The 13,082-nt window shown below is 39.1% G+C and overlaps 1 protein-coding gene across 1 annotated transcript in view; it reads left to right on the plus strand.

Moving 5' to 3' along the window:
• Window positions 1-8,550, plus strand: part of LOC108674015 (serine/threonine-protein kinase NIM1-like) — a 25,294-nt gene extending 16,744 nt beyond the window's left edge. Inside the window, exons 3-7 of the mRNA XM_018161913.2 lie at window positions 3,096-3,207; window positions 4,867-5,023; window positions 5,268-5,438; window positions 6,118-6,312; window positions 6,623-8,550. Of these exons, the coding sequence (XP_018017402.1) occupies window positions 3,096-3,207; window positions 4,867-5,023; window positions 5,268-5,438; window positions 6,118-6,312; window positions 6,623-7,453 (1,466 nt within the window). The 3' untranslated portion in view covers window positions 7,454-8,550. The remainder of the gene's footprint in view (window positions 1-3,095; window positions 3,208-4,866; window positions 5,024-5,267; window positions 5,439-6,117; window positions 6,313-6,622) is intronic.
• Window positions 8,551-13,082: the final 4,532 nt, after the last annotated feature.

The raw sequence follows: 13,082 nt of genomic DNA on the forward strand, positions 1-13,082 counted from the left end.
ATTCTTATCTGAATTTCTATTCTTTCCAGATTATCATCTTATTTACTCTGATGATGGCTAAAGTGTAGATAGCCGAAACGTTAGAATATATGGATTTTTATTTCAGAACTGCGATCGTGTCTTTTTTATCCAGAATCATTATTCGACGCCTAAGTGTAATTGAAAAGGAAGTTCTTAGAAAACTTGAAAAACTGTTGAAACTCTATATAAAAATAAAGTCCGATTTATTATTTCTTATTTGAAACTGTAATACGTAATTTGTCAGCCAATCGATGACATCTAATGTGCACTTACATTATTTATGTAGAATATGTCTGCCTAAGTCGACCTCTATCAGCCATAAATAACTTTATGAACCAAATGAAATACGATTAGAAAAAATTGAATACATCGATCCTTCATCAATCCCAGATTAATAAATTATGAATGAACGATATGTGTTGCAGCATCATTAATTTGATTTGTGCCTAGAGTGTGCTAATTCTAGTATGAGTGTTTGGACATAAGCCTCTATATTTATGTCGTCTTCTAAGAGACATGGGATGCTGCTATAATGGGCACACTCTCACATCCAGTCTCTGTCGTGACACACACAATAGTTTGTTTGTCATCGTTGTCAGTGTTAGTTCTAGAAACAGTATTTTGTTAGTTTAGAAGCCGGTCTTATGTTAGTTCTAGAAGGAGTGTTTTGTCAGGTCTAGAAGCAGTCTTATGTTAGTTTAGAAGCAGTCTTCTGTTAGTTATAGAAGCCATATTTCTGTCAGTTCTAGAAGCTAGTCTTGCGTTGGTTCTAGAAATCCGAATTTTGTTAGTTCTATAAAGCATTCCGGGCTAATTTGTTCATTGTAGATTTTGCGAAGGAAATACTCAGAACTGTTTAGTAATTGTCTCAATTCCTGCATTATTTGATTAAGATTTAACGAATTATAAATTATTTAGTGGGCTTTTCTCGATGGTCGAACTATAGGTTATCTCCGTTTAGTTTGTGTGAAGTTAGCCCAATCTTCTGCGGAATTCACGAAATGATTTTCCTCTGAACGATCTCAAATTTCTGAACGAATTTTAATCGATATTAACACCCGCATCATTCATGAGACATTCTTGATCTAACATTGATGGTAAACTGACTGAATGCATCGAATAGATCAAAACGTTCAGTTTAGCTCTGAGTCAGTTTAGATATCTGATTCAGTTTAGATCTCTGAGTCAGTTTAGATCTCTGATGATTAAACGCAAAGTTGGTCGCTTTTTTCTGCTTTAGTGAGGGAAACATTTGGTGGTAGAAATTCTCAGTTTATCTTAAACTCAATTATTTTCAGTATTCAATTCTAATTTAATATTTGCTCAGCAATTTTTTTTTTTTGCCTGAATTAACCGGGATGGACGGCGTCGTTCCCGGAGCAGGTGTCGCAAGTTCGTTGCCCTCAGCTGTACTCATTCCGTGCGACATTCCCAGCCCAGTCTTGTAATGGAGGGAAAACCTACCCGGTAACAGCATCTCTCATAGAGAAAGAGAATTATAAGAGATTTATTCAATTGCTTAATAAAATTAGAAGAGTTGATTGTGAATAATCCAGCAGTTGAATTTCTCACAATTTGAAACTCATTAACGCTTAAATGTAAGTGAATTGAAAATTTTTCAGTAGATTTTGCTTTCACGCCACTTGGAATGAAAATTTTGCGATTCTCAGTTTCGCGCTGGGCACTAGAAATACCTACCAGATGTATGGTGGACTATAAATTTCGATACGACATGGCACATATTTTGGGAAATTATATTCGAATATTCTAGGGCAAGCCTATCAATAAATTCCCTGACCTGAGAAAATGAATGCATTATTGGCAAAAACTGAAAGTATTTAAAGTTTTCGAAGAGAATGTCATGAATTCATTCGTTATAAAAAACTTTTGCATCTACTTATGATGTCGCATGGGTCAAGATAGTCGGATGATGTTCATATTTTCACAGACAAGTTCCAGTTTGGATCAACAGTTGGTTGCCAGCATCACGGCACCAAGGAAAACAGCGACAACAATCGTACATCAGAGGGGGAGGGGGGGGGTAAAGAGGGAGTGAGGGGAGGCGTTTCCATGACAACCCAAGATAAAAGTAGTTTGTTTGATTTGGCGGAGGGAGCTGCGTGATTGGTTGTGGTGGGGAGGTGGTGGGGGTGGGTGCCTGGTTGTAGTGGGCAAATTATTAAAAAAAAATAGAGAAAAATAAACAATGTAGCTAACTGAATATTCTGACAACTAGGACAAAATTTTTATATACTTAGAATTTTCGCTTAGATTTCAAATGTTTTAAGTCCAGTATCTATTGTGTCACTAGCAAAACTCGAGGTATGTGTATGACGATATAATAATTTGTGTTATATTTAGTGCGGAAAATAACCTTAGAGGCAGAAAAGTTAGCCAAGACACATAAACAAACATCCTGTAGAACGTGACATGAGGCGAGTATAAGAAAGCATTGGTATATTCAGGGCGTGACGCATTCAACGAGTACAGTTGACTTTTCCAACACATTTGGGTATTCTGCATCGTGCTAAAAATGCATAAATAAAAAAACTGAATGTGAATCATTAAGAATAATTTTCCGAAGATTTCGGTTAAGTATAGAAACTCATAACCAACTTTAAACAATTTGCCTTCAATTCCATGAGATATGATTATCTACAGAAATAATGAATCAGGTGGATGAAAATGCGTTTTTTAATTGAATAAAACTTACAACTTAAAAATATCTTAATTATTCTCGGCGCAGACAAAGTTCAGGTGGATTAAAATGCATCTTTTAATTAAATGAGACTTATAACTTAACAATATCTTAATTATTCTCGGAGCAGACAAAGTTCAGGTGGATTTAAATGTATCTTTTAATTAAATAAGACTTGTAACTTAACAATATCTTAATTATTCTCGGCGAGGACAAAGTTCAGGTAGATTTAAATGTATCTTTTAATTAAATGAGACTAATAACTTAACAATATCTTAAATATTCTCGGTGCAGACAAAGTTCAGGTGGATTTAAATGTATCTTTTAATTAAATAAGACTTATAACTTAACAATATCTTAATTATTCTCGGTGCAGACAAAGTTGCCGTGAAGGTCATCGACAAAACAAAGCTAGACCCGCGCACACAGCGCATGCTGGCGCGCGAGATCTCCAACATGGACGCCGTCGCTCACCCAAACATTATCAGGTCAGTAGCGCCCTCAGTAGCTCCCTGCTCTGAAAAATACATTGTTGTCATAAATTTTGTTGATTTCTGCAAGTAGCACTGATACACCCTATTCCCGGGCCAAACTGGGTCAGGGTGACTCACAATAGGCCACAGAGTGCATAGCTACTGCGGGACAAATTTGGACTGAGTGTACGAGCGCACAAAATTTTATGTTAATCGGCATTCAGGCTCCTTGAACGAATGGCAGTGATCGCTTTCATCTGTAGCGTGAAGCGTTACTGACTGCCGGAGCTGCGGTGCGAATTATGAATATGAATAAGAAACTTTGTCAATCCTACACGATTTATCACAAGACTACAAAGATTTGTCAATCCTACAAGACTTGACCATCAACCAATTATCAGTCCTACTAGATTGACCATCAATCAAAATTAACCATCAGTGATGGTTGATCTTTTACTGTATACTCAGAAATCGTTTCGACTGCATCGTTATGTTATTATTTCCTGATTGGCAGAATACGTAGGGCGTTAGCGTGCTCGAGTGTTGCAATTTTATTTAGAACATAAACGTAAGTTTCAAAGCATATAACGCGAGAAATATAACGTAATTACGCCCTTACATCAGTACCTCTAGTGATCTTATAGCTTCGTTGCAATGTAAACCCGTTGTTCGTGTAGAGTCCGCCCCTTAACGCGGCTGCTGCTCGTGGAAAGTTCTGTGAATTAATTTCTCTAATCAATAAATTTAATGAGGGCTTGTATGCCAGCTGAGTGAGAGCAGTTGTATGCTAGATGTTGCAGGTGAAATTATTTAATTCCCTGTGAATAGGGAAATTTATCAATGGACTTCTCGCGCAGCATGCGTAGAATAATAGCATGATTTTTTCCTGTGCTGCAAGGATGGCGTGCATATTCACCCTGAGCCGCTTGCAGTTTACAATAGAAATTATTTGGACAATCAACATCGTACAATTTGGTGACCTTGATTACTATTGAAAGGGCTTCTATGATATCTGACAATATGGATACGTACATATACCTATATAATCAGAAATGACCACTACTAAATTAAAAACATCAAAAATTTTAAAAACTCAAGTAGATATTTAGTGTTTATGTATTAAAATATCTCATAATTCATACGATTTTATCGGTGATTTTTTCTAGTTTTTATATAATCAAGGGCTTCACACCAAACTTTTAGAGTCAATATTACTTATGGAAGCACAATTTATCGCTTTTTCTAAATTTACGCCTATTTAAATGAAAATTTGCCAGGTTTAGAAGATTGACATTATTGTAGCAGATATGACCACAATATCCCATAGTTACACGCAATCTGTGCCCTCTTTTTAACCCAGAAACACATTAAACTATCCCACACCCGCTTGGTGCAGGCTGTAGAAGGTAGTTGTACGTTAATAAAGAGTTAAAATTATCACGTAAACATGATTACATTATCTTTAGGCTCAGGTAATCTATAACTTCTCCATGCCCGACAATGCGCATTGATTCCCTCACCCGCTGGTGCAGGCTGTTCGACTTAGTTCTACGTTAATAAAGAGTTAAAATTATCAAATACATATGACGACAATATCCGCAGGCTCACATAATCAATATGTTCTCCATGACCGACAATGCTATAGTAATTGACCTCCCTCACCCGCTGGAGCAGGTTGTTCGAGGTGGTGGAGACGGTGTCCAAGATCCATCTGGTGCTGGAGTACGCTGGTGGAGGGGAGCTCTTCAACTTCATCAGCACGGAGGGGAAGCTCAAGGAGGGAGATGCCGTAGCTGTCTTTTCTCAGCTCTTGTCTGCTGTCTCGTACCTGGTGGGAAGGAGGGGATGAACTAGGGCAAAAAAATCCATTTTCTACGAGCCAACATATTAAAAGTTATAATAATTTAATCTAGCACTCACACGCATGTTCGATAACAGACAGCATTTTAAATTCACCTAAACTCAGTCTACGTAAAGTAACACATACCGAGCCTGTTGTTTCTTGCGTTATAGTGCAGATCAGATGCCGAGTCTGGTGTTTCTTTCATTATAATGCGCATGTTAATGTGTTGCAGCACGCACTATCAATAGTGCACCGGGACATCAAGGCTGAGAACGTCTTCATAACGCGGCGGCTGCGCGTGAAGCTCGGAGACTTGGGCTTCTCAACCCGCATCTCCGAGCCCGACCAACCCCTCACCACCTTCTGCGGGTCTCCGCCCTATGCTGCACCGGAGCTCTACAAGGTTAAGGCAGTTTATTTCATTTCAAAATATTAAAATAATTAAGAAAAACGTACATCCTTTTCATCATCTATCTTACACCTGCCAACATTTCTACTCAGTCAGAGATTTCGCCGTCACATCTTCCTACTCTTCTCCACCACCTCTCCAATCAGGTGCTGCATCTGCCACAATCACGGCCCTGATAACATAACATTGTGATGTCAGCGCTGAAGTGCAGGCCTGATGCGGCCTGTCACTGATTCTTTTCCTTTTCTTGCCTTGTTCACAGAAGATCTAAAATCGTGTCATTTTCGTATCTTTTCATGGCTGACGATAGTTTGAAATAGCTACTAGACTTCCACCGGGTTCGATATGGTGCTAGGCATTTCAAGTCTTAACATATATTTTTCCATAGCTTTATCTAGTCTGTTATTGAATGCGTTCATACTTGAAGCGCCAACGATGTCTTCGGGGAGGCTGTTCCACATGTCGGTGATTCGAAGCGAGAGGAAATTTTGTCGCGTGGAGAAGTGGCAGCGCAGTTTTTTTAGTTTATAGCCGTGGCCCCTGGTGTTGGTTCTTGTTTCAAATTCTAGTAATCCTTCGGGGACTTTGTATAAACCACGAGTATACTTGTATACTTCAACGAGGTCCCCACGCAGACGATCCCCATATGTGCGTCTAAACATTCGTGTTCCAGGACGCGTCGTACGCTGGTCCGGGCGTGGATGTGTGGGCGTTGGGCATCTTGCTATTTTTCATCCTGACGGCGGAGATGCCCTTCAGGGCCAACACTGTCTCAGCTCTCAAGCGCCACATCCTCGCAGGGGCCTTCACATTCCCTTCACATGTCTCTCCTGCAGCACAAGACCTCATCAAGAAAATACTAGTGCAGGTGAGTAATATTCTCTTTCAACCTGGCATATTTCACCTGTTCAAACTGGCAACTAATATTTAAAAAAAAATTGTAACAGATGTCTCTTCTAATATCTCTGAATGAGATGGCAATGAGCAACTTATATGCTTCAGTGAAGTATAGAATGCCTTCGCAGAGTCGGATGTAAGTAGCACACAATTTCCTTCTCGTGACTTTCGATAACAATTGCACATTTTAATATGAAGTTAGCATATTATATCGTTGTAAAATGTTGCTCCAAGGAGAGATACCATGGAGTTAAATAAAATTTTGATCTTTTTGTTTTCAGGAGCCTCACCTGCGTCTCACGACAGCAGGCATCGCCGAGCACGATCTGCTCTCTGGAGTGCACCCATCTCTCCCCCAACATCGATCCCCTTCGCATTTATGCCCTGCAGCTCTATCCCCTTCTTCTCAACACGTTCATTCAGCTCCCTCTTCTCCTTCGTCACATAAGAACTTCCTCGAGACTCCTGATCATCATCATCATCATAATCACCATCATCACTCTGATGACCAACACGGACATTCTGTAGAACTTTTGACTCTACCCGACGACGACTCATCGCAAAGCAGTCATCAGCACAGCAGAAACAAAGCACGCAGATCTTCTTCAGCGAGATCAGCATCGCCCAGGGACAACAAAACTCAGTCGAGAAGACATTCTTGCATGCCAAGATCGTCTTCCCTCAAGTCACAGTCGTCAAGTTTTGGCTTCCGAGCGTTCCCATCGTCGCCTCTCCCTCACTACGTTAACAGTCCTCAGACGGACGTTTCTTTTGATCTTTTGACCGAGTCTGAAATAGAAAGCCTAGCAATGCTGGATCATTGGGGCATCTCCAAGAACGCTTTGAGTGAAGCCTCGCCTCTTGGCGCTCGATCCCCTATAGTCGGAACCTACAGAATATTGCTTCACAGGATTTTAAACAGAGGCCAAGATGCCGAAGATGAACAAACAGAAGCAGAAACAACTCAACAAAATCGCAGTAAAAGTGAAGACAGACTATCCAGCGCCAGAAAGTCTATCAGAAGTACTTCACCACTCAAACATAGGCTTAAGTTGATGAATAACGCGTATACATCTGAAAATAGTCGGAGTAGGACGTGTACAATCATATGATGCATATTTAAACCTTTCCTTCGATGCGTAGGTTACATATCGCGGCGCCTTGTGCCTTGCTAAAACTCAAATGGCTAAAACTAACCCATCAAAAAGTATCAGCTACTAAAACTAACTCATGAAAAAGTATCAGCTATTAAAACTAACTCATGAAAAAGTATCAGCTATTAAAACTAACTCTTGAAAAAGTATCAGCTACTAAAACTAACCCATGAAAAAGTATCAGCTTAGCTTCTTGTACCTTTGTTAGCTGTTTCTCCATTAATGTTTTGCATTTCTCTGGCAATCAACTAGGAGTTCTTCACTCATCTTTGTTAAGGTACCTCGAATTTTCCCGCATTTGACTCACAGAAACGCCCCAATCCCTGCTTGCGAGAATGCGAAAAAACGAGTCTAGAAGTGTGCTCGTGTTGTTTCAAAATTCAGTTTTATGAGTGTCAATTTCAATATATGACGAACAGTAAAGATTATTAATCCAATGCAGTCTAATAGAAACAATTTGAAGCAATATAACTACAATGGCTAATGATAGTCATGAATAATTTTTTAGTTCCAGAAATTGGTGTGCAATTCATGCTTTAGCAAGAAGTCAGCTGAACTTTTATCTGTTCCAATTTGGGTCAATATTTAGAGGCTAAGTCAAAATTTTTATAGAAATAAATTTTCGGACAAGACCGAAAAGAACATATAGTTTATTTCAACAAGGTGCAGCGTTACTGCGTAATGTAGTTGGCACCACTCAACTATCCTCTTTCCCGAGTATGGAATGTATATACATGAAACTTATATTCAATAATGAACCATCGTTACTTCATGTATTTAATGAATCATATCAATATCTTCAGCCATATCTCCGGAGATTTTGTGATAAATGGTCTTATCTGCTTCCATAATTGCGTGTTGGTTGTTAAATGTTATTAGCAGTACTAATTATAAATTTTAGTTAAGCATTTGTGTTGATAGTTTATTAAAAAATAAATCGCCATGACGTTGCAACGTTACTTCTTTTAACGTAATATAATTATATTTAAGATGAATAATTGAATATATATCGATCTATTTAGATACGTGTGAAGTAAAGGAAAAATATGAATAAAAACGTCAATTACAGATTACTTAATTTTTTTATCCTTGTTTATCAAACGAAACGCGAGTCATGTGAACTTTGAAGCCACAAAAATGTCGAACTCAAAACGAATAATGTAGGTACCAGCACCCTCTTAAAATTCACAACACGTATGATACCCATTTCGGACGGTCACGGAACGCAAGAATTTCCTGTGCTGTGGACATTTATTTACTTGAAGGTTACGCCGGGAAGGCGGGAACGAGGACATGCCGCTAGTGGAAGCGCCGCCGCATACCGCCAATTTTTAACACAATCCGTCCTGAATGGAACGCTTATCATCTTTACGTAAGGCCTGAGATCAGCCGCGGATATGACATATTATCAGTAATCAGCCATCATATAGTTTTAATATTATGTGTTTTTAACCACCAAACACGGGAGCGGATATCCTTGAGTGTAATTACTATTCATCACTAAACCGTTTTATCGAAGCATAACTTTGCCAACACTCGAACTGTAACCAGCGCACGACGTATTGCTATCAATAAGCTTATTCCTCCTTAGGAGTTGCATGAGAAGCCTTCCTCATGGTTGAACTATATACTAGTTTAACCATGGCCTTCCTTGGGGAGCGCAGCCGTGCACCACCAATTTTGTGCACCAATAAGCCCTGAATCGAACGCTTGGATCTCTCCCGACATCCACCAATCAGCCGTGCACCACTCGGCTTTGTCCCAATCACCGGCCTTGCCTTGCATAAAACCAGCCGTGCATCACCAGACCGCGGATCGAATGTGACTTCCGGGGCACCGTTAAATTACGAAGCTTTTTAGCTCGCAGCATCTGAGGTCAGATTTTCTGATCGTAGGATTTGGTTCCAAAATAAATCGGCTTTCGACGATTTGTTATTCGATTGCGGGCTGATTAGATGCTACGGATTAATTCGATCATGTGGTTGGTGTGAATATACTGGAACGCTGCTGTGAGTGCTGTGTGTTTCGACTGATTGGTGTAAAATTATTTCGTTTGTTAGCAGACAATTCTGGACCATACTATTCCCGTCTTCTTGATGAAGGCTGGTTAGCTGGGCAGTGTGGGCAACCAGGCAACCTCGTTTCCGATTTCTCTGTCACCGCTGGTGTTGCAGTCCCAGTTTAAGTAAATAAAGTCAAATAATCCATCACGTGTCGAGCAGCAGGCCAGCCAGGGTGTAGGCTTGATAAATTTTAGTGACCACAAAATTTTCCCAAATCCTCAATCGGAAGAATTTCTCTACATCCCGTCGCCTACGCTGGAAAACATTCTTCGGGCATTTGGAGAACAGCGTGAAACGTAGTCCGAATAGCATCGCACTTTCTGCACATATGTGGGTCATCCTGACTCAGTTCGGCACGGCAAAAGGGAATATCTGTGCTACGCTTTACGCCCGAACTGTGGGTGCGAAATTGCATTAATATTAGGATTTTATGGCCCACGCATTTTTTAAAATATGGATTAAAAGCAAGCCTGAAATCTTGAACCCACCTGTCGACGTAGACTTGCCCTCGACGAGAAGGCTCATCAGCTAAGATCTTAGGCCAGATAATTTTAAGTGGCGGGAACACTTTCAAAATTTTATCGAAATTTCATCTATAGCATCACAAAGGATATACACCAGGCTTTCTTGACCGCCCTCTACCACCTGACATGAGTAACCGGAGCAATATTGTCACAAGCCTACTCAGGGGGGACTTCTGACGCTTGTCTGTGCTCGTCAGAAGTCCTATGAGATTTTGCGCTCATAGGGGGATTGTTCCTGAGCGCCCCACCGCTGAGCTCGCGGTGTCTGACTGTGTGTCTCAGTCGTGGGGTTAAGTTATTATGTCGGTAGGATTCCTTACATTTCTCTTCTCTGTCTCTCTCGTGCGGGTGGCCGACGTCCCGTGTAAGCGACCTCTTGTTCGAGTGTCTTCGTTTCTGTTACTTTTCACCTGTCCCTCCTTGTCACTTCGTCTCTTTGAGATGCTAACGCTGTTTCTTTCGAGCCAGCTTCAGCGGGCTGGACATCTGAGACCTTCCATCCCTTGTGGGTGATAACCTATTTTTGATTTGAGAAACTTTTGATAATTGAGACCTTCCACCTTTTTGGTGATGTTCAAAATGACTTTCGTTGCGAGATAGCTAAATAGCTGAAGCGCTAGTAAACCTGTGGCCACTAAACTAACCAACTACTTCCCAAGAGAATAGGTTGCAAGTAAGCGCAAAATGACTTGCACTGATGGTTGCCGCCACGTACGACAACTTCAAAATGTTCTCTGTTGCGCACCAACGAGGACGTTGGTGCGCAACAGAGAACATTTTGAAGTTGTCGTACGTGTTGTCTCAATAGACTACGAATAATATAAGTGGAAAGTTATGTTCCCGGTGAGTGACATACGGCGGTAGAGGGTTAAAGGAAATGAAGCACGTTTGAACTGTAAACACGATTATTTATTTACACGTACAAAAATTTCACACCAGCATACGTTATCGCGTGAACCTAACACATGAATTGCTTACTACGTAATAATGCTTCGATAGCTACCTGACCCTTAACGTTAAATACTTTCATGACGAAACTGGAAAATCGAAAGAGTCTTGGTGTTGATATAATTAAATTTTAAATACTATCATGCGAATAGGCCTTGCAGCTTCAGCCACCCTGGAAGAAGCGTGGTGTTACGATTATTTATATAAATCAGTTACCCACATCATCGTTAGTAAAATTGATATTATATAGACGATCATTCAATATTGAAATATTTATTTTCTACGTTCAACCCAACATCTGCCATACAACATTCGTAGTCGAGGTGAATGGCCCACTCATACGAGTAGCGAGCGATTTGATACATAGAACAACTTCACGTTCGGAACATCTTTTAAAACACTTGTGCTGTCATCGTAAGTTAAGTAAACAGTTACACTTATTTTCTGACAGCGTCAATGAACGCGCAAATATTGAGTAAAATGAACAACCGCACTGGAATGCGTTACCAATAAGCTTGGCACCAAAGTAAAAAGCAATTAAAGCAAAAATCGAGGGAAATCATAATACAATGCAAAGCAGAATTAATGAATAAAACATGTGTAATTTCTCGAGAAAAAGATTGCATGCCTACGAATGACACCGGTAGAAATGTCTGGCAGTTTGTCATTTACTTGCATTGTTTTAAAAGTGTCTTATTGTCAACGCCTCAAGTTATCGCTCAGCATGACTGCAGAGAATTCGTGCCCGGTGGTATAAATATTATTAGCTAATTGGTTTTAATTAATTTCCTTCAAATTAATTCTAACGGAAGTTTTCTAATAGGAATCAATTTTTATTTCTTAGATGATTGAAATTCTTGTTTTTGCTACAATATGCCAGTAAAATTTACAAGTGAAGTTTATAAGCGTGATCTTCACCGACGTGGTTCCTGAACATGTGAACATTCGACTCACAACTCGACAACAAATCGATGAAGAAAAAGCGAAGTCAAAAGGTCGTTGAAATCACTTATGTTCGTTGCTGATAATGTTACTCTACGACAATTGGTACAGTCGAAGAAACTACCTACTCTTCTTTAACACAGTAAATTACAAATAATAATAGGGAAAAACGAGTGGATAATTATAAACATTAATTCAGAGAAGCATTCAAAGTACAATAAATAATCAATGAAAACATAGAACAGTGAAAGACAAAAAAAATCTGAAATAAAGTAAGGACAAGTAATAATGCACACATATTTGGCAGTAGAGTATTGTAGGATCCTAAGAAACGCATGGTTGTAACATTGATAATCGAAACGTATTTAAGAAGAATAATCAGCGCGTCCCAATTACGCAATGAACAAAACAAATCAAGGTTTATTAAAATTAATAGTTCATTGAGAATACATTTTTCCAGCAGAAGGAGAATCTAACAGTAAGCTAAGAGAAGGTAATACTGAAGGCAAAGAATTCACTTCACGAGAGGAAAACATGAACACAAAAAATATCACAAGAAAAGAAGATATATGTTAAAAATCCTACACTACATCATTAGAAAAATATAAAAAAAGGTTAGCTAATCGATAATGATCGACAATTTTTAAATAGCAATTTAGTCAAGTAACTTATTAAATACTGATTAACTTCGAGATTAAAAACGATGCTTCAACAGATCAGAAACATGCTGACTCAATTGCGCGTCATAAATATATCTAAGATGTTCTTGATAACGATTTCTAATAGATCAAAAACATGATGGAAAAGTGCCTTTCAGGAAATTGTTTTCATTTCAATGTACAAAAATACTCGGTAATTTATTTGCGAACCGAACTAAACTGTCGAGGTTTTCTGCGGTATACGTAAATGCGATTTCTAGAAATAATTTAAAATTATTTTTTTCACGCCATCTGAATTAAGATGAACTCACGCAATCTATCGTGACTTATTCTCTTCTTGAAGCCATTCTACGTACAACTAATATTATAGGATGAAAAACTTTATCTCCTTCAATACAAGTAAACACTAAACCAAAATGATATACCTGTTCAAATTTCTCACTGAAAATAT

The sequence above is a fragment of the Hyalella azteca genome, unplaced genomic scaffold (genome assembly GCF_000764305.2).
Source record: "Hyalella azteca isolate HAZT.00-mixed unplaced genomic scaffold, Hazt_2.0.2 contig47, whole genome shotgun sequence".
NCBI classification, from domain to species: Eukaryota; Metazoa; Arthropoda; class Malacostraca; order Amphipoda; family Hyalellidae; genus Hyalella; species Hyalella azteca.